This window comes from Bombyx mori, chromosome 1 (genome assembly GCF_030269925.1).
Source record: "Bombyx mori chromosome 1, ASM3026992v2".
In the NCBI taxonomy this organism is placed as follows: domain Eukaryota; kingdom Metazoa; phylum Arthropoda; class Insecta; order Lepidoptera; family Bombycidae; genus Bombyx; species Bombyx mori.
In genome coordinates this window covers 11,775,491-11,797,198 of record NC_085107.1, presented here as the reverse complement: position 1 = coordinate 11,797,198, position 21,708 = coordinate 11,775,491, and the positions used below count along the sequence as shown (strand labels likewise).

Sequence of the window (21,708 nt, the reverse complement as noted above, 5' to 3'; positions counted from 1 at the left end):
TTAAAAAATGTAATGCAACCTATACAGGGACACTGGTTATTAACGCATAAAGTAAAATCAAAACAATTTCTTAAGCGGTACGCCAAGTGTAGAACAGATAATAGAACAGTCTTTAATAACTGGTGAATTTTTTTATTTACTTTAGAATACATTTTTATTAAGAATGACCTAGTATATGCTCAAAATTATAGGAAATTCTCAGTTAGTATTATACAATATGCATTATCCGATTTAAAAAAACAGAGTGTTTCAAGATACGGTTTTAGAGACTGTGGTCAACTTCTTAATATTTCATAAGCAAAAATGGTCCTTTAATTAAACAAGACTCAGAACTGGATAACGCTAATGTGGCTAGAAAAACAGATTCTGACTTATCAGTGGTAAAAAGCTGATTCGTCTAGTCCGAATTTTATAATAATTCGCTTGACTGTGCTTTACAGTCGCTCGCTTTTAGAGTGTGGCGTGTTCTAAACTCCATGATAATTTGGATCACAAAATATTCATTAAGATTATCTATGGTTTGTAATGTTATCTATGGCAAGATCAAGTGATGATTTTTGGCCCCAAAGTAATGAACATTTTCCAAATAAGATATGACCTAAAGGTCTCTGTCACCAGGTCATAAAAAAAAAACTTACTTTTTGGCGGGAACGCGAAGAGCGAAGTTGTGTGATTTGTTTTATTTTGTCTATTTAGTGTTTCTTCAGGTTTAAATGTGTAATAACGGTGGCTTATTAACTTTTTAGTATCTGTGAAAGTGCTTATATGTGGGAAAATTAAACAAAACCGCTGAACGTAACTTCTCGGGATCCTCCAAAAAGTCCACTGAAAAATTCTCAGTAAATAACCACCATTTTACTGAGATTATATTTCATCCCATATCATCTCATCTCATGCCATGTTTCATAATATTAATCAACTTCATTTCATTTCACATCATATTATCATTTGCAGAGCTAATTACTATATTAATCAAATTAGTTTCTCACCTTAATTTATCTGTACCATCCCACGCTGCTAATTGAATTCATACTTACACTGATGTTAATAATGGCCAGCATGGACAGTTTCCTTCGTTTTTTATTATTCATATACTGTAAATCATTAAATCGGCGAAAAAAATCTTATTACTTGACACTGGTTAATGCACAAACCGTGCGAGCCATAATAAAAAAAAGATCAAGTAATGTCCGTTAAAGCGGTATGTAGCTATGATTATAAAAATAAAACATTGATATTTTAAATAATAATAATTTATTTATTAACCTTGAAAACATTTACACATAACAGTTTGCTAAAAACTCTCCACACTAGGCACTGCCTGCCTCGTGGAGAGTTTTTTACAGGAGTATCTTAAAACTAGTAATAACGGTGTGAATATACGAGCAAATCAAAATAGTTAAGCGAATATTATATATATATGTATATATAAATAAATAAATAAATATTTACTAACAATCACGCCACGTTAACTGGTCCCGTGATAAGTTCGTAAAGAACTTGTGTTACAGGTACCAGATAACGGATATAAATGTAAGATTTTTATTATACACATACATATATTTAATATACATCCATAACCCTGGAAAAGACATTTATATTTATCATACAAATATAAACATATATAACTAGTCAGGTCATAAGTATTGTCACACAGTAAAAACTTTTCTTTTAGAATGCTAGCCACAAAAAAGTTTATTGAATTCGAATTTCGAATTGTTTATGAAAATAAAAATGTATACTTTTTAGAATTTTACTCATTTTTAAATATGGAGTGGACGCTTAAAGAAGACCGTGTTGGAGTTATTGCGTTGCATCGTTGCGGTTACGCGCCAATTCAAATTTTTAACATACTGAAAAATTTTAATATATCCAAAAGATTCGTTTATCGTACCATCAAACGATACAATGAAGACTCTAGTGTAGATGACAGGTCAAGAAGTGGTCGCCCTTGGTCTGTTAGGACTCCAGCAGTGATAAAAGCTGTGAAGGCGCGAATTCAAAGAAATCCCAAACGTAAGCAGAAACTGTAGGCCCTTCAGATGGGGTTAAGCAGAACCACGGTGAAAAGTGTGTTAAATGAAGACTTAGGGCTTCGGGCATATCGAAGAAAAACAGGACATCGTTTGAATGCTCGTCTAATGGACCTGAGACTGAAGAGATACCGCGCTTTGCTGAAGCGGTACGCGGGAAAAAAATATCGGGAAATTCTTTTTTCGGATGAAATTTTTTTTACCGTAGAAGAGAGCTACAAACAAAATGATAAGGTGTACGCACACAGTAGTGAAGAAGCGAGCAACCGTATTCCACGTGTCCAACGAGGTCATTTTCCATCCTCGCTCATGGTATGGTTGGGAGTTTCTTATTGGGGCTTAACAGAGGTACATTTTTGTGAGAAAGGTGTAAAAACGAATACAGTTGCGTATCAAAATACAGTCCTGACGAACCTTGTGGAACCTGTTTCTCATACCATGTTCAATAACAGGCACTGGGTATTCCAACAAGATTCGGCGCCAGCTCATAGAGCGAAGAGCACACAAGACTGGCTGGCGGCGCGTGAAATCGACTTCATCCGGCACGAAGACTGACCCTCCTCCAGTCCAGATTTGAATCTGTTAGATTACAAGATATGGCAACACTTGGAGGAAAAGGCGTGCTCAAAGCCTCATCCCAATTTGGAGTCACTCAAGACATCCTTGATTAAGGCAGCCGCCGATATTGACACGGACCTCGTTCGTGCTGCGATAGACGACTGGCCGCGCAGATTGAAGGCCTGTATTCAAAATCACGGAGGTCATTTTGAATAAACTTTAGTGTCATAAGAATCTATGTTTTGTTAAGTTCATTTTGGTATATGAATGGTTACATAATGAATAAACTTGTTTCAATTATTTTACATTAAACGTGTGACAGAATTTATGACCTGACTAGGTATATATAAAAGAAAAGAAACAGGTGTAATGATTTTTACTATACATGTTTAGGGTTACTTAATGCATTTCAAAAAGTCCTTCGAAAAAGAGTAGGACCAATTAAACAGTTCTTTTGTTAACTTTCTTTTAACTTCTTCGTAATTAAGGTTAAGAATTTTGTATTGTTTATTGAGTCTGTTATATAAGTAAGGTTTCATGTAGGAGCTAAAACGACGAGCAAAAGCCGTCCTAACTGAGGGCGTCGGGATTATAGGAGTACGTTTTGTAGCAAATATTTGAAGTTGGTAATTTTAGGAACTTCTCTGTGGTAATCAAGGGCTGCCCTAAGGATAAATATTCTTCTCACGCTCAGGACCCCAAATTCTTTAAAGAGAGTGTCTGTGGGATACCGAAACTGTTTCTTTAAAATAGTTTTCAATACTGCTCTCTGAGCTCTTTCAAGGGTAATTAGATGAGATGTGGCTGCTACGCCCCAGGCCAGAATGCAGTATGAGAGTATGGATTGACATAGGGCGAGGTAGATGGATTTTCAGTATGTTTATACTTGCTACGTCTCGAAGCATCTTAAAGGAGAAAATTAATTTCCGGACTTTAGAAGTAGTAGAGGCTATATTCTCTTTAAATGTCAGTTTTTATATACATAATTATCTTTTCGTTTTATATATAATAAATTTTTATTTTCACTCTTTTTGCCACCGTTATATATGTTATAATATGTTATTATATATATATCGACAATCACATGGTCCAAGTAGACATAACGTTATGTTATCAAACTAGCTGCTTTATTTAATAGTTATATATCGAAATACATAACATAAGCAATACTTGTGAGGAGAGGGAGAAACTCGTAGCAATGCGAAAGAATAAAGTTCTATTCAAAATGTTTTCCTTTTTCTTGGAATTATTTGTTACAAAAACTTGAGGGCTTATTATGCTCTAACAATACGAACGAAACCATAGATTTTGACTCAAATAAAAATAAGAGAAAGATTACAGTTGAGTCAACTGCCCATTTGATCATAACTAGCTATCTTATACGGGATAGATCCTAACCAACGTTCCTACACAAGATCAAGAAAGCCTATGCTTGGAAAAAGTGCCTAAAGGATAAGACGTTCGGTGTATCGAGCTATGTGACTATGAAGTGTTGACATCCTGCAGACAGAAATCAATTTTTCTATTGAATTCCGTTTTTTAACGTGCTCATGGCCGACTTTTGCAATGGAGGAATAATATCGTGTAATTAAAATCGAATCCGCAATAAGTTATAATATGCTTAATTGCATAAAGTTATTTTGGTTGGATGTCTTGTGACGTACGGGTATACATCACGATCCTGCCTATTTCTGCCGCATTCCAGTATCAAGGGTGGGACTTCGACTTTGTGTTAAGTTTTCTATGGGATTCGGTAACCACTTAACACTGACTCGGCCGGGAGCCTGTTCACTGTCTATGAAGTAAATAAATCGGAATTCGTTGTAATAGCATTGTCGGAACATAAAATATAAAAGGCAATGCAACGCTTCACAAATCTCATGTCGTACTTGATGTACGGTTGATGACTTGATTATTTTAGTTAATATAATATGTTTGTGCTACAATATAAATACAAATACAATACAATACAAATAAAAATAAACGTTCTTAAAGAACTGCTGTAAGGTAAAATTTCACCGATTTTGCTTGAGGAATACTAAAGAATGAAATTTTACTGGCGGTAGGACCACTTGTGAATCCGCACGGATAGGTAACCCAACCCGGCCTCTTTCTGACACTGCTATAATGCATTTTGGTTTGAGGGATGAAACAGTCGTTGTACTGCTAAAACTGAGACCTTAGAACTCTTGTATCAAGGTAGGTGGCGGAAAACCAGGTGGGCCATTAGGTCGTACGCTCACCAAGCAAAAAAAAACTTCTCAGCTTCTAAACTTGTGTAGCTAAGTAGACAGAAGTAAAGAAAGCAGAATGTCTAACTACGAAAATAAAACGTCTTAAGAGATATAGTAATAGCAAACAAAAACCATTCAAATATAATGATAGACAAGAAAACCAGTGCTGCCAATTAAAAATCTGTCTATAAATCACGTTATTTTTTTAAGGTCAACGATGTTGGAATTGTTTTAAAACTAATTAAAATTAAAGCATACAGTAATTAAGAATAACTGCTCATTTTCATATTCATTCGAAGTAAATTGGTAACTCCGGTGGTTGAAATCCGACTGATTTGAATGCTAAAAGTTTTGCATTTTGACGTCCTCAACGTGTAAATCTCAATAATACCCGAACAGGAATTCGAACTATTAATAGGTACATATAAAGCATCTTTACATTTAACCAATGCAATCAATAACTATAAATAGGTTACAAATCCTGTGTCACAAGCAGGACGTTCAATCAATTTGATTGCTGGTAAGTGACGAGTCAGAACAGTGGCCGCTAGGGATGCATTATGTCTAGGGTACACACGAAATCGGACCTAGTGTCTTATGCATAGACTCCACTATAGTCTTGTCGGTTGCTGACAACTGAACCAGTACACCAGAACATCGTTTAATATTCTCATTTAACTTCACTAAAAACCTTATGCTTTTTTTCCTTAATTGAAAATAGTACGATATTTAAATTTTCGACCTTAAGATCGTGTTTTTATTTTGGAAATAGGATGAGGAAAAAGAACAAATTTGGAACGACCTTCGATGGCTTCAAGATAAGGATTCAAAAATAGGGAGAGTTTCCTTTGCCAGTTTACTTGATGTTTCATCGTGCGGTGTATTTGTAAAGTGAAGTGGACAAACGAGTTCACTGTCTACCTATTGTAAATTCACACGTCGAGTTTTTGTACAAAGGTCACAAAATATCTTTCGCCTCGTCCTTGAGACATTAGTCTAAATATCGGCATAAAATCTCGGCAATTACCTAATAGGGAACAGCACTGCCCCTGTAGGCTTACGTTACAATACAATAATTAATTAAATACGTATTATTATGGACTAGCCGTACTCGCCCGCTTCGCTGGGCATTTAAAATTAACATTATTATTTATTGTCATTATTATTAGGGAGTTCAACACTCATATAAATATTAGCATATCCATTAAGTACATGTATTTTCTACATGGATACCAAGTTTCAAGTCAATCGGAGGCATGATTCAGTAGTTATAACGGAACATTCGTAAAAACCAATGTAAATACCTTCTTAATATGGCTGCGGATAATAAAACCGATAGTCCACCTCGTGGTAGTAGTTACCGTAGTCTATGGGCAACGACAATGCATGTATGTATGTACGTCAGTTCTTAAAAATAAAGGCAGCAGAAGAAGAATGTAACTAGATATGTACATACTATTAAAATTGCTAACGGTATTTATGTGCTCTAGCTATATTTATGTGCCCTACCCGGAGCAAGAAGTCGCATCTTCTGATTAATGGCCGGGGTGGATGGATGCAGCCTGAAGCTTTGTATCTTAATGTATTTTCATTAATATTTCTAATTTTAACCGTTCATTATCATCTTATAACGGAATGTCGAGTGGACGAGATCACGGCCTTCCTGATGGTAATTTGATGCTAGTACCTTCAAACCATGAATCCCGCCATTCATATTGAGACATGAGGTCGAAATCTATTACATTCTCAACGGCTGTCCCACCTTGTAATCCGGAACCCATGAGTGCTCTTCAACAAAAGGTAGTGCTTTTGCGTGCGGTGTAATAACAAACCCTACCACTAGTAAAATCTGTCAGAGTTAGGTCGAGAAAAATCTTTGTTTTCTATACTCGAGTTCCAGTTATTAAAGCCTATTTTTTGTTCCTCCTTCGTTACCTTCACATTGTAAGAAATACAAACATTTAAAAGACTTCAATAAAAAAAAAACTTTCACTTTCACAACAATTGCTGAAAGAAGCTTTCATTTCATTTGAAAATATTACGAATAAAAAGTAAAGCTTTTCGAAATCGACGGATGGTACGCATGCGCACCTGCCATTGATTATTTGTCAACACCCTATTCCGCGAATTTGGCCATAAAAAATCAGACATTCATTAGGTTTCGACCGTTGTTTAGGCGTTGTTTACTTCTACAACTATCTACCGATTTGTTATATGCTAGAATATAAAAAAAACCGAACAAGGTTCCCATTTAATTTCTGTCGAGGGACGATGCGACTTTGACTCTGGGCTCTATTCGTCTCTCCCATCTTACTTGGTATGAAGAAAGCAATCACGACTTCTATCACTCTTGATACTTATTTTGTTACCTGTAAAGTATACTGCCTAGGTCTGTCACCTTTAAATAGACTGCCACACTGCCAATAATATTTAATGCAATTTAGACTTCCACGCTATGATGCCCATTATAGAGTAAATAAATAATAGTTTAAAAAAACTAACAAAATACACGCCTTTATAGAAAATCCAACTAAAAAATAGAAAATAAATGGTAATCAATTTTAATTTATTGAATGAAAGAAAATATTAACAAAACAAATAGTATAATAAAAAAACCCAACCAATAGGCAATGAAAATACTCCCTCATATAATAAAAATTAGCAGAACCTTTGATAGATATGATGTACATAGCAGGAAATTTTCACACGGTAACCTTATTTTTATTAATAAGTCCGGTAAATTAATCTTCTTTTAACTATTTTGATTTTTAAAGATTTTAGACTTTTGGATAATATTTTGTCACAGGAGCTCCAAGATAAATTAATGATGTTTTTGTTAGAGCGTACGTACGGTCATTCTTAATTATAATGTAGTATAATTTCCATTATTATTGCCATCAAACAATGATCGACTTTAGGTTAGGAACTGTAAGTTGTTACCGCTACTCGACACCGTATGGTCGTCGCAAAGATGATTAAAAATGTATTACGACCTACGACTTAGAACTATGGGTTTAGTGTATGTAGTTAAGCAAGACCAGTAATTTTCGGTTGTAGTTTGAAGCTCTGGTTCGGTGTTGGGTGGTGATGACTTGTAAAAAGGAGACGACGGGATCATCTCAAACACTTACTATACTAATTTACTAGCACTATGATAAAAAAAATTAAAGGATTTTGTGACCTGGTAACTAAGACCTTTAGGTCAGGGTTTATTTTTAATTGCTATTCTTATTTTTATGAAAAATTATAATATAAAGCGAAATGAGATGATATGGAATGGAATAATTTGGAGCCTCTGTGTTTGCGGAGGGACTTCGGTTCCCTCTGTATTTTATACCGTATGTTCCATGGGGAGTGCTCTGAGGAATTGTTCGAGATGATACCAGCATCTCGTTTTTACCATCGCACCGCCCGCCACCGGAGTAGAGTTCATCCATACTACCTGGAGCCACTGCGGTCATCCACAGTGCGTTTCCAGAGATCTTTTTTGCCACGTACCATCCGGCTATGGAATGAGCTCCCCTCCGCGGTGTTTCCCGAGCGCTATGACATGTCCTTCTTCAAACGAGGCTTGTGGAGAGTATTAAGCGGTAGGCAGCGGCTTGGCTCTGCCCCTGGCATTGCTGAAGTCCATGGGCGACGGTAACCACTCACCATCAGGTGGGCCGTATGCCCGTCTGCCTACAAAGGCAATAAAAAAAAAATATAATCTCAGTGAAATGGTGATCATTTATGGAAACTTTTTCACTGGACTTTTTGGAGGATCCCGGGAGGCTATGTCTAGCGGCTTTGTTTCATTTTCCCACATTTGTGTATTTTCATAGATATTAAACAGTTAATAAACCACTGCTATTACACATTTAAACCTGAAGAAACACTAAATAGACAAAATAAAACAAATCACACAACTTCACTCCTCGCGTTCCCGCCAAAAAGTCCAGTACTTTGATAAAAGTCAGTTAGTTAGTGCAGACTCAAAACGTCTTATAGATACATTATTAACATATCGGGGGGTGAAATGCTATTTTATTTAAGCGACATTTATCTTTGTATTTAAAGGTACGTTTTATTTGGTATTAAAACCAATAATTCGATGTTTTTAATTGAACTTCAGTTAAGGTTACCACATTAAAATAGGTGAACAAGTTTATTTGTTGTTATATTTTTTTTCAAAATGCTTAAACTTTAAATGGATCTCCTGTAAAGTTGCAAAAATGTCGCTTAAACCAAATAGCCTTTCATCTCTCGATTCGTAACATCTTTCTATTGCAATGCGAGCTCTAGTTATCTGGTATCGAAATGAGAATTACAGTTACGTGTGTGTTTAATATTTCATTTACGGTTTCTTATGCCGTTTAGACTGTTTCTGTATACCTTTAGATAGAAATTGCCGATAGAATTCAACGGTGATGCATTAAAACGACTAATACAGTCGATTGCGGTGAACTATGTTTTAAATCAAATAGTAAAATTGAATAAGTGATGAGCCCTTCAAAACTTAGGTTTTTGGCTTTAAATCTTTTGGTAAAAGTTGTAATATATGGCGGAGACAAGATCGCCCTAATTCCCTTACCATTGAAGTAACGTTCGTAATGTTATTTATAAAGAGTGCTTTTGTTGTTTTCAGAAATCGAGATCCGGTTCCAGTGTCACGTGCGTCGAGGTTCCCTAGACTTCAGAGAAGAGACGACATACGAGCTGATACAATTCAACGGACATTTCAGTACGTTTTTTCTTTTTTATATCAATTTTTTTTTTTAATTCCCTCGACGTGTGAACGAGCTCACACCCCACCTGATGTTAAGTGTTACCGGTGCCTATAAACATCTATAACGTAAATGCCGCCAGCCACCTTGAGATATGAGATCTAAGGTCTCAATATAGTTGCAACGGCTGCCCCACTCTTCAAACCGAAACGCATAACTGCCTCACGGCAGAAATAGGCAGGGTGATTGTACCTACCCGTGCGGACTCACAAGAGGTCCTATCACCAGTAATTAGCAAAATTATAATTTTGCGGGTTTGATTTTTATTACACGATGTTATTCCTTCACCGTGGAAGTCAATCGTGAACATTTGTTAAGTACGAACGATTCGAACAGAGTTACTTCGATAGATACGAATGCACCGAATGTCTTATCCTTTAGGCCACGACGACTTAAATACTTAAAATTCACAATTCAACGGCGAAGTTCCAATATTTTCGGTACGCGGACTGACGGGCTCACAATCTACCTGGCGCAGATTGGCTACCCGACCTCATGCACATCACAATCGCCACTCGCCCCGAAATACAGTCGAAGTGTGTGTGCCATCGTCAATATTACTCATTTCTTTATCGATAATAATTTATGTTACATAATATTACAACGCACACCGAACAGAGGCAAACTAGATACTTAACAGATAAAACCTAACGATTAAGTATTGCAACGAAAATCGCATACAATCTGTAAATGTACTCAGTTAATAACGAAAAAAAAAATATACTTTTTGGCAGGAACACGAGGAGTGAAGTTGTGTGATTTGTTTTATTTTGTCTAATTAATGTTTCTTCAAGTTTAGTTGTGTAATGGCGGTGGTTTATTAACTGCTTAGTATCTGTGAAAGTGCACAAATATGGGAAAATGAAACGAAACCGCTGAACGTAACTTTTGGGGATCCTCCAAAAAGTACACTGAAAAAGTCTCAATAAATGACCACCATTTTACTGAGATTATACTTCATCCCATATCATCTCATCTCATTTCATGCCATGTTTCATAATAATCAACTTCATTTCATTTCATAACATCATTTTTCATATTAAAAAGTTATCATTAAAATAAGACTTGACCTAAAGGTCTTAGTTACCAGGTCATAAAATCCCTTAAAAAAATAACGAAAAATACAAACAATTCAAATAATTATTGTAGTAATATTTTAATTAAATTGGTTTAGATTGATTGCGTATTTTAAAATAATATTATGTAATCAATATTTTGTCGACAGGGGCTAATATGGATCATAATGATAATGATGATTCGTCCGGATATCAACAAGATCCTGATTCAAGGTGAGATGAATTTAACTTTTATTTTTTTCCCAATTAAAACCTCTTTTCTTTTTTTTTTCTGGATATCGTTATCACTGACACGTCAATATGTTATGTGTTAAATTTTCTCTTAACTTAGTTAATTTAACTTGTTTTAGTAAATGTGAAAATAAATGTTTTGTTTAGTTGCTATCGACGTTGTTATGTGTAAAATGTTTTTTTTAAAATACTGAGTGTCCCGTAATGGGTTTATGAAGTCGAAACGTGGCTATAGTATCAGCAAAAACTAATTTATTATTTGTTTCAACTGTTCGATGACAACCCTGAATCTAAACAATTAAAGTAGGTACCTTTAGACCGTATATTGAGTTAATACGTCGGAACGAGATATATAAAAATAAATTCGTTCAATTCGCACGGGTAGGTACCACCACCCTGCCTGTTTCTCTCGTGAAGCAGTAATGCGTTTCGGTTTTTTTATTATTTATTTTTTATTGCTTAGATGGGTGGACGAGCTCATAGCCCACCTGGTGTTAGTTAAGTGGTTACTGGTTATTTACAACATAAACGCGCCACCCACCTAGAGATATAAGTTCTAAGGTCTTGATTTATGTTTTATACAAAGTACCTCAAATATTAGAAAAATACCTAGTCAGGTCATAAATTCTGTCACATGTTTAATGTAAAATAATTGAAACAAGTTTATTCATTATGTAACCATTCATATACCAAAATGAACTTAACAAAACATAGATTCTTATGACACTAAAGTTTATTCAAAATGACCTCCGTGATTTTGAATACAGGCCTTCAATCTGCGCGGCCAGTCGTCTATCGCAGCACGAACGAGGTCCATGTCAATATCGGCGGCTGCCTTAATCAAGGATGTCTTGAGTGACTCCAAATTGGGATGAGGCTTTGAGCACGCCTTTTCCTCCAAGTGTTGCCATATCTTGTAATCTAACGGATTCAAATCTGGACTGGAGGAGGGCCAGTCTTCGTGCCGGATGAAGTCGATTTCACGCGCCGCCAGCCAGTCTTGTGTGCTCTTCGCTCTATGAGCTGGCGCCGAATCTTGTTGGAATACCCAGTACCTGTTATTGAACATGGTATGAGAAACAGGTTCCACAAGGTTCGTCAGGACTGTATTTTGATACACAACTGCATTCGTTTTTACACCTTTCTCACAAAAATGTACCTCTGTTAAGCCCCAACAAGAAACTCCCAACCATACCATGAGCGAGGATGGAAAATGACCTCGTTGGACACACGGAATACGGTTGCTCGCTTCTTCACTACTGTGTGCGTACACCTTATCATTTTGTTTGTTGTGGCTCTCTTCTACGGTAAAAAATTTTTCATCCGAAAAAAGAATTTCCCAATATTTTTTTCCCGCGTACCGCTTCAACAAAGCGCGGCATCTCTTCAGTCTCAGGTCCATTAGACGAGCATTCAAACGATCTCCTGTTTTTCTTCGATATGCCCGAAGCCCTAAGTCTTCATTTAACACCCTTTTCACCGTGGTTCTGCTTAACCCCATCTGAAGGGCCAACAGTTTCTGCTTACGTTTGGGATTTCTTTGAATTCGCGCCTTCACAGCTTTTATCACTGCTGGAGTCCTAACAGACCGAGGGCGACCACTTCTTGACCTTCATCTACACTAGAGTCTTCATTGTATCGTTTGATGGTACGATAAACCAATCTTTTGGTTATATTCAAAATTTTCAGTATGTTAAAAATTTGAATTGGCGCGTAACCGCTACGATGCAACGCAATAACTGCAACACGGTCTTCTTTAAGCGTCCACTCCATATTTAAAAATGAGTAAAATTCTAAAAGTATACATTTTTATTTTCATGAACAATTCGAAATTCGAATTCAATAAACTTTTTTGTGGCCAGCATTCTAAAAGAAAAGTTTTTACTGTGTGACAATACTTATGACCTGACTAGTTATTTTTAATTGGATGGACGAGCTCACAGCCTGTTATTAAATGGTTACCGGACCCATAGACTTCAACAACGTAAATGCCACTAACCACCTTGAGATATGAGTTCTGTTTCAGGTTTTACAGCACAACGGCTGCCCCACCCTTCAAACCGAAACGCATTATTGCTTCACGGCCGAAATAATAGTCAGGGTGGTGGTACCTACCCGTGCGGACTCAAGAGGTCCTACCACCAGTAAGAAGGTTTGAAGGGTGGGGCAGCCGTTGTGCTGTAAAACCTGAAACAGAACTCATATCTCAAGGTGGTTAGTGGCATTTACGTTGTTGAAGTCTATGGGTCCGGTAACCATTTAATACCAAGCTGTGAGCTCGTCCATCCAATCAAAAATATATATAATAATAATAATATATTTTTCTAATATTTGAGGTACTTTGTATAAAACATAAATCAAGGGTTGACAGAAGAATATTTTTGGTTTTCGCCAATTTTTCAGTATGGTCAAGTACACTTTATTCACTAAATTTTTTACTTGAGAACTTTTTTTATCGTATTGATTATTCTAAATGAATACAGTTTTCGGCTTGATATAACGTTCTAATTCAGTTTAATTTTTTAATGTATCAATAACAAAAGAAGAGGATTTGTCAATTATAATAGAAATACAACTATACAAAACACTCCTTTTTTTATTGCTTAGATGGGTGGATGTGCTCACAGCCCACCTGGTGTTAAGTGGTTACTGGAACCCATAGACATCCACAACGTAAATGCGCCACCCACACCGAGACAAGTTCTAAGGTCTCAAGTATAGTTACAACGGCTGCCCCACCCTTCAAACCGAAACGCATTACTGCTTCACGGTAGAAATAGACAGACTACTTTACTGATACTACTTAGTCTGGCCTTAGTCTGGCCATAAATACTGTTACAATTAAAAATAACAAAATATTACATTTGAATTTGGAATCTGTCATTTTTATATGATTGCTCATTGAGTTTTCTCATTTTGGCGCCAATACATTGTACAATATTTTGCGATATTAAAATGGAGTGGGGTGATAAAGAGAACCGAATCGCTGTGATTGCATTACACAAAGTAGGTATGGAGCCAAATGCAATTTTTAAAACTCTCCATACGCTTGGTATTAGTAAAATGTTTGTGGACCGGGCTATTAACAGGTGCAATGAGACCTCATCTGTTTGTGACAGAAAAAGATCTGGCCCTCCACGTAGTGTTCGTACGAAAAAGGTAGTCAAAGCAGTAAGGGAAAGAATTCGAAGAAATCCTGTCCGAAAGCAAAAGATTTTATCTCGGGAGATGAAGATAGCACCTAGAACCACGTCGCGTATTTTAAAAGATGACTTAGGACTTGCAGCCTATAAGAGACGTACTGGTCATTTCTTAACTGATAATTTAAAAGAGAACAGGTTGGTAAAATCGAAACAACCACTGAAGCGGTACGCAAAGGGAGGTCATAGAAAGTATTGTTTAGGGATGAGAATTTTTTACAATTGAGCAACATTTTAACAAACAAAATGACCGCATTTATGCTCAAAGCTCTAAGGAAGGTTCCCAATTAATCGACAGAGTGCAACGTGGGCACTATCCGACTTCAGTGATGGTTTGGTGGGGTATTAGCTATGAAGGAGTGACTGAGCCATACTTTTGTGAAAAAGGTATCAAAACATCGGCACAAGTGTATCAAGATACCATTCTTGAGAAGGTAGTGAAGCCCCTTAACAACACCATGTTCAATAATCAAGAATGGTCCTTCCAGCAAGACTCGGCGCCAGGTCATAAAGCTCGGTATACGCAGTCTTGGTTGGAAACGAACGTTTCGGACTTCATCAGAGCTGAAGACTGGCCGTCGTCTAGTCCCGATCTTAATCCGCTGGATTATGATTTATGGTCAGTTTTAGAGAGTACGGCTTGCTCTAAACGCCATGATAATTTGGAGTCCCTAAAACAATCCGTACGATTGGCATTGAAAAAATTTCCCATTCAAAGAGTGCGTGCTTCTATTGATAACTGGCCTCAACGTTTAAAGGACTGTATTGCAGCCAATGGAGACTACTTTGAATAAGCTTTTTATACTTTAAATTGTTTTATATTTATGTGTTAAACTAACACACTGTAAAAGTAATAAATGTTATTTGCAATAAATAAAAATTTAATTTTTTATTGTAACAGTATTTATGGCCAGACTAAGTATACTGATACCGAAACTCTGCTAGGGCTAGTTTAAGCAAATTCTCTAAGGTTGAGTCCGTGTGCTGTTCTAACCAAAATCTTTAACTAATAATAACTTTAGGTTGCTGTTCGTTTGCACCGGTCGTCTGTTCACACCTCATTTGATACGCGACGTAACTTTGGTCGACTCGAACCGCAGCGAGTTCACTTCCCGGCACAGCCTCGAATGGAAGTTCCTGTTTCTGGATCACCGCGCTCCTCCGATCATCGGTTATCTGCCGTTCGAAGTGCTCGGAACATCTGGATACGACTACTATCATTTCGACGATCTGGAAAAGGTTGTGACCTGCCACGAGGCATGTGAGTATAGTTGGGCATCTCTAGTACTTTTGTGCGGCTATGTTTTTTTTTGTTAGAAAAAGGAAGAGTAACTGTAAAAACATTCGGAAATTAGGAAACTGATAAATTATGTTTTAGAATTGAAACTGAATGTAATAATTTTTACATAGCAAAAAAAATTAGATCGTTTTATTTAAAATAATATGTAAAAAGCTAAGAACAAGCTCTGTTAGTTAATGATTTGCAGACTGAGGTTGGTAGGAGGACAAGGTAGTTTGTTGTTGTCACCGTACTAAGTCTCACAGCAGATCGTCTGAACAGGTCACGATTCCGATCTGATTGTAGATGCACTAAATAGAGTACTAAAATACACGCCGTTCGAAAATGCCACAAATAATTCAATATATTTGATTTTATTTTGGTTATGATACATTGATTAAGCTTAGAACCACTGCCATTGTGTACATATTGTCATTGGTCGTGAATCCACTGTTCACCACAATCTAACCGCAACTTAAGCAACTAGATAGAGACTTCGACGTCGTATGATAAGACTTTAAGATGACTGGCGGCATTCTAGTTGCGATGTCCATATTCTCTTATAAACACTTAACATCAGGTGAGCCGTAAGAAACTATATCCATCACCATTAAAAAATAAATTATTATAACTAACAATTTTAGCAGATTTATCAATTGCTCAATTAACACATTCGTTGTATGTAATGTTTATACATAATTATCTCTGTTGTTGTTTTGTCTATACAAAATATGCAAAGGTTTTTGACATTAGATTGGGTATCGATAAACAAATATGCTAAGAAACAAAGTGTAAGTGTAAATACATACAACAAGATTGTTATAGCTGGTCGGTTTTTAGGTCAATATAACGTACAGAATAATTACACCCATAGCTTACCCTTCGTTTCTTTAGCACTATGATGCGAAAGGCACTTTAAATAATAACTTACAGTAGCTCTCACCCTGCCAAGACGTTGTCGTTGGAAATGCGCATCAGTAACTATTTAAAATCAATTTGTATCGTCACCTCATCTATCTTTGACAGTATAATAGGTTGGGGAAAAAGTTTCTTCGCATTTTTTAACAAAATTCACAACCTTTTTTAAATATATTTTATTTACATTTAACCAAAGTATGTAGGTACCATTTTGTTCCATAACTTTTTGCCATCTTGTAGGTAGGGACATGATCCCATTGCTTAGAAACTTTGGGACTTCTGATCAAAATACCGCGACAATTGGTTTTGGCAGTCCTCTCCGTGATGTTAACCTGACACTGCCTAAAGAATTCTGAAGAGACTGAAACAGGTGGAAATCTGAAGGTGCAAGGTCAGGTCTATACGGCGGATACATTAACACCTCCCAGCTAAGCTCTCTTAATTTTTGCTGAGTGGCTAAAGATGTGTGAGGTATAGCGTTATCATGATGAAAAACCGCACCCCTTCTGTTGATTAATCCCTGCCGCTTTTTCTCAACTTCTTCCTTTAATCTCATCAAATTCTTACAGTAGAGTTCAGAATCGATGGTCCCGTCTGGTGGTAACAGCTCGTAATGAATAATGCCCTTCCAATCCCACCACACACACAGACTGACTGAACTAACTGAAATAACTAAAATATTAAGTAAATTTCGCATGTGTATTTATTGGGGTCGTAGTGATTATCTCTAAATCTAATGTTGTTGGAAAAGTTAGCGGAATCCTCATGAACTTATTAAAATGAAGTTATTTGTTAAGGAAATTTATTAATATATTCCTTTTAATACTGTATAAACTATTATATGTATGTATGTATATGTGATTGTGTATATATGTATGTATATACTTTTTTTTTGTGTACGTATTTGTAACTTAATATAAATTTCATTGCACCTACCACTATTCACTCTACACTACCTTTGGTTGACTGGTAGAGAATGCCTTATGTATTAAGTCCGCCAATGCAAATTTTACATGAAGTGTAATAAATAAAAAATAAATAAATAAATAAAAGTAATCGGGGGTCGCAGTGGACCCTGGTACAACAATGCTAGTCGGGACGCTGCACGCCTCAAGCGGTCCGCATACGTGGCATGGAATGATGCCAGGAGACGTCGGGATCCTAATACCTCAGAGGAAAGGCGGAAATTTAACGCCGCTTCTAGGTCCTATAAGAGGGCTATTGCCAAGGCGAAGTCAGAGCACGTTGCCAGAATTGGCGAGCGACTGAAGAGCTATCCCGTCGGGAGCCGTGCTTTCTGGTCGCTCGCTAAGGCTGCAGAAGGTAACTTCTGCAGGTCTAGTCTCCCACCACTACGCAAGTCCGATGACAGTCTGGCCCATAGTGCGAAAGAGAAGGCTGACCTTCTGGTCAAACTCTTCGCCTCGAACTCGACCGTGGACGACGGGGGTGCCACACCACCGAACATCCCCCGGTGTAATAGCTCCCTGCCTGAGATCTGCTTCACGCAGTGTGCAGTCAGGCGGGAGCTCCGACTCCTGGACGTCCATAAGTCGAGTGGGCCAGACGGCATCCCTGCAGTGGTTCTGAAAACGTGCGCCCCTGAGCTGACGCCTGCGCTAACGCGTTTGTATCGCCTCTCTTATTGCACTAACAGGGTTCCGTCTTCATGGAAGATTGCCCACATCCACCCTATCCCCAAGAAGGGTGACCGGTCGGACCCATCGAGTTATAGGCCTATCGCGATAACTTCCTTACTTTCCAAGGTGATGGAGCGAATAATAAATATACAACTCCTGAAGTATCTGGAGGATCGCCAGCTGATCAGTGACCGACAGTCCGGTTTTCGTCACGGTCGCTCAGCTGGCGATCTTCTTGTATACCTTACTCACAGGTGGGCTGAAGCCTTGGAGAGCAAGGGCGAGGCTCTTGCTGTGAGCCTTGATATCGCGAAGGCCTTCGACAGGGTCTGGCATAGGGTACTTCTATAGAAGTTACCATCTTACGGAATCCCCGAGGGTCTCTGCAAGTGGATCGCTAGCTTCTTGAATGGGCGGAGCATCACGGTCGTTGTAGACGGTGACTGCTCTGATACCATGACCATTAACGCTGGCGTTCCATAAGGTTCGGTGCTCTCCCCCACGCTTTTCATCCTGTATATCAATGACATGCTGTCTATTGATGGCATGCATTGCTATGCAGATGACAGCACGGGGGATGCGCAATATATCGGCCACCAGAGTCTCTCTCGGAGCATGGTGCAAGAGAGACGATCAAAACTTGTGTCTGAAGTGGAGAACTCTCTGGGGCGAGTCTCCGAATGGGGTGAATTGAACTTGGTTCAATTCAACCCGATAAAGACACAAGTTTGCGCGTTCACTGCGAAGAAGGACCCCTTTGTCATGGCGCCGCAATTCCAAGGAGTATCCCTACAACCTTCCGAGAGTATTGGGATACTTTGGGTCGACATTTCGAGCGATGTCCAGTTTCGGAGTCATTTGGAAGGCAAAGCCAAGTTGGCGTCCAAAATGCTGGGAGTCCTCAACAGAGCCAAGCGGTACTTCACACCTGGACAAAGACTTTTGCTCTATAAAGCACAAGTCCGGCCTCGCGTGGAGTACTGCTCCCATCTCTGGGCCGGGGCTCCCAAATACCAGCTTCTTCCATTTAACTCCATACAGAAGAGAGCCGTTCGGATTGTCGATAATCCCATTCTCACGGATCGTTTGGAGCCTCTGGGTCTGCTGAGGGACTTCGGTTCCCTCTGTATTTTGTACCGCATGTTCCATGGGGAGTGCTCTGAGGAATTGTTCGAGATGATACCAACGTCTCGTTTTTACCATCGCACCGCCCGCCACCAGAGTAGAGTCCATCCATACTACTTGGAGCCACTGCGGTCATCCACAGTGCGTTTCCAGAGATCTTTTTTGCCACGTACCATCCGGCTATGGAATGAGCTCCCCTCCACGGTGTTTCCCGAGCGCTATGACATGTCTTTCTTCAAACGAGGCTTGTGGAGAGTATTAAGCGGTAGGCAGCGGCTTGGCTCTGCCCTTGGCATTGCTGAAGTCCATGGGCGACGGTAACCACTCACCATCAGGTGGGCTGTATGCTCGTCTGCCTACAACGGCAATAAAAAAAAAAAAAATACGAAAAATATTTTAATATCGCCATTGGCATTTATTTTTACTCTCTATTGATTATAGGTATTATATAAAAGTTTAATAATGCGTCAATACTGTACTTGACCTAAAAACTAATATCGAACTGCAGAATAGCAGAAATTATTGTTTTGTATTGAAATCCTACAATATTCCACAAGTGTGATGTTTGTTCGATGGCTTCGAGCATTGTGGTATTCGTTGAATGCCTTTAATTAGTTTCAAAACCTAATTACTTTGTATAGTATTAATTCATATTATTATTATGCAAGTAAACATGCATTCATGGAATTGAAAAAGTCATTGCGACATTGGTTTACTGTTTCGGAGTAACTATCATAATTCACGATTGATTACGCATATACAGGTAAACCTTAAAAAGTCGTAAAACAAAAAAAAATTGTAAAGGTCGTAAAACATGAGATCGAAATCTCATACGCATTATATTAAAAATCTCATACTGTACGTTAAGTTGAAGTCATTTTTTATGTATAGTTTTTTTATTTCTATCAAACAAAATGTGCACCCATGGTATCGGTTCATCCCTACCAGCGAAGTGCTAATTTTTAAATGCCATTCTTGACGCAATAGGACCAATGTTGTTGTGATACTAAAATTGAAAACAACTGCTAACTCTGCAGTAAATTGAGGATCGTCAGCTTCCACGATCGCCTTTAATTCGTCATTGTTGGCCTAAGTTTTCGTGCGAATACGGGTTTCATCAATTTCAATTGAGCAGTATTTTAAAACGGCAATTTCATAGGCAGATACCTATTACGAGTATAAAGGATGTAAGAATCCCTAGGGTTCAAATATTGCATAAATGTATTTTTGATTAATGCATGTTTCTACTGCATATGATAATTATTCCGGGTTCGACGAATCACGTTAGTCGGAAGAGAATATTGAAAACATATTATGCTGTCAACAAGATCTCTTTAAACCAGAAACATGTCAATGCTCTCTCTCCGGTGAATGTTCTAGATAAATTTTGATGTTTGCAATACAAATTCATGACTGTTGCACGTCACACCATAATAATATGCCGTTTCATGAATATATTTCATATTAATTTATGTTACAATAAATTGTTGGGTCAAACAAATTCTTACCGTCCATTGTTGTTGTATGATTGATCGTTTTTATCACTATATTGTCGTTAACCGATACTATATTTTATAACTCAGATTTATACCTTTAAAATTAGTTCCGTTACTTATTTATAATAGAGATTTGACATGGCTGGGCGTATGAATTATTGTGGTTTTGAAACCTCAAGGTTCCACCACCATCGTTTTGACTATTTCTGCCGCAAAACAGGTTAAAAAAAATCTAAAAAAAAAACATCATCCTATTGTCGGATTAGCATTGGCTTAATCGTATTATTTGCTTAACAGAAATATGTTTACTTTAAAAAGTATAGCAACAATAATAGGACTTTAATGATTCGAAATCTTTAATTTCTAATTAATAAAACATTACTTTATGATATAAGATTGTATAAAGTAATTACGCTAAACAAATAAACCGGTCTCTACTGGCTGTCAAGTGATAACAGAACAACTTCATTGACCACCGTTTCCCATTTATTATTACGAGTATGTATATTATGTTAAACAAAAACATCAAGAGCTCCCCAAAAAATAATCTAATTTAGATGTATATATTTGTTTCCAGTGATGCAGAAAGGTGAACTCACATCCTGCTACTATCGATTCCTGACGAAAGGTCAACAGTGGATTTGGCTTCAGACTCGTTTCTACATCACTTATCATCAATGGAACTCGAAACCGGAGTTTGTCGTATGCACTCATCGAGTTATTAGGTAAGTTTCGCAATTTACGTACTCAACCCGCTAAATTGTAATTTGCGTAATTAGTGGTATTAGGACCTCTTGTGAGTCCGCACGGGCAGGTACCATCGCCCCGCTTATTTCTGCCGTGAAGCAGTAATGCGTTTCATAAATAAAAAAAAATGTTAGTGATTCATCCAAATTTATTTTATCGCCTACATACTCTACTTGATATGCTCATGCACACGTAAACACGTGTTTTTGATAAAGTCGATTCACCGAAAGCCTTCTTTAAAAGTTTTCAGTGACTCCGAAAATAGAAATTTCATTGGCGTTGCAAAATTTAAGGCAAACTCTTTATTTTATGTTTTTGTCCATTATGAAATTTCCTAGAGTACGGTTGTATGGCTAGAGGTACAACCAGGCGGAAGCCTACTGTAATATGCTCTCCTCAAACCCG

At 37.5% G+C, this 21,708-nt stretch overlaps 1 protein-coding gene across 5 annotated transcripts in view; it reads left to right on the top strand.

The window, feature by feature from the left end:
- The window catches only part of LOC101735840 (circadian locomoter output cycles protein kaput), a 41,346-nt gene that overhangs the window by 5,080 nt on the left and 14,558 nt on the right, over positions 1-21,708 (top strand). For all 5 annotated transcript variants that reach the window (XR_009973551.1, XM_062669466.1, XM_038011382.2 and 2 more), the window contains 4 exons: positions 9,453-9,548; positions 10,817-10,880; positions 15,121-15,359; positions 21,134-21,281. Coding sequence is in view for 4 of the 5 variants with exons in the window: in XM_062669466.1 (XP_062525450.1) it covers positions 9,453-9,548; positions 10,817-10,880; positions 15,121-15,359; positions 21,134-21,281 (547 nt within the window). In the remaining variant the exon portion in view is untranslated. The remainder of the gene's footprint in view (positions 1-9,452; positions 9,549-10,816; positions 10,881-15,120; positions 15,360-21,133; positions 21,282-21,708) is intronic.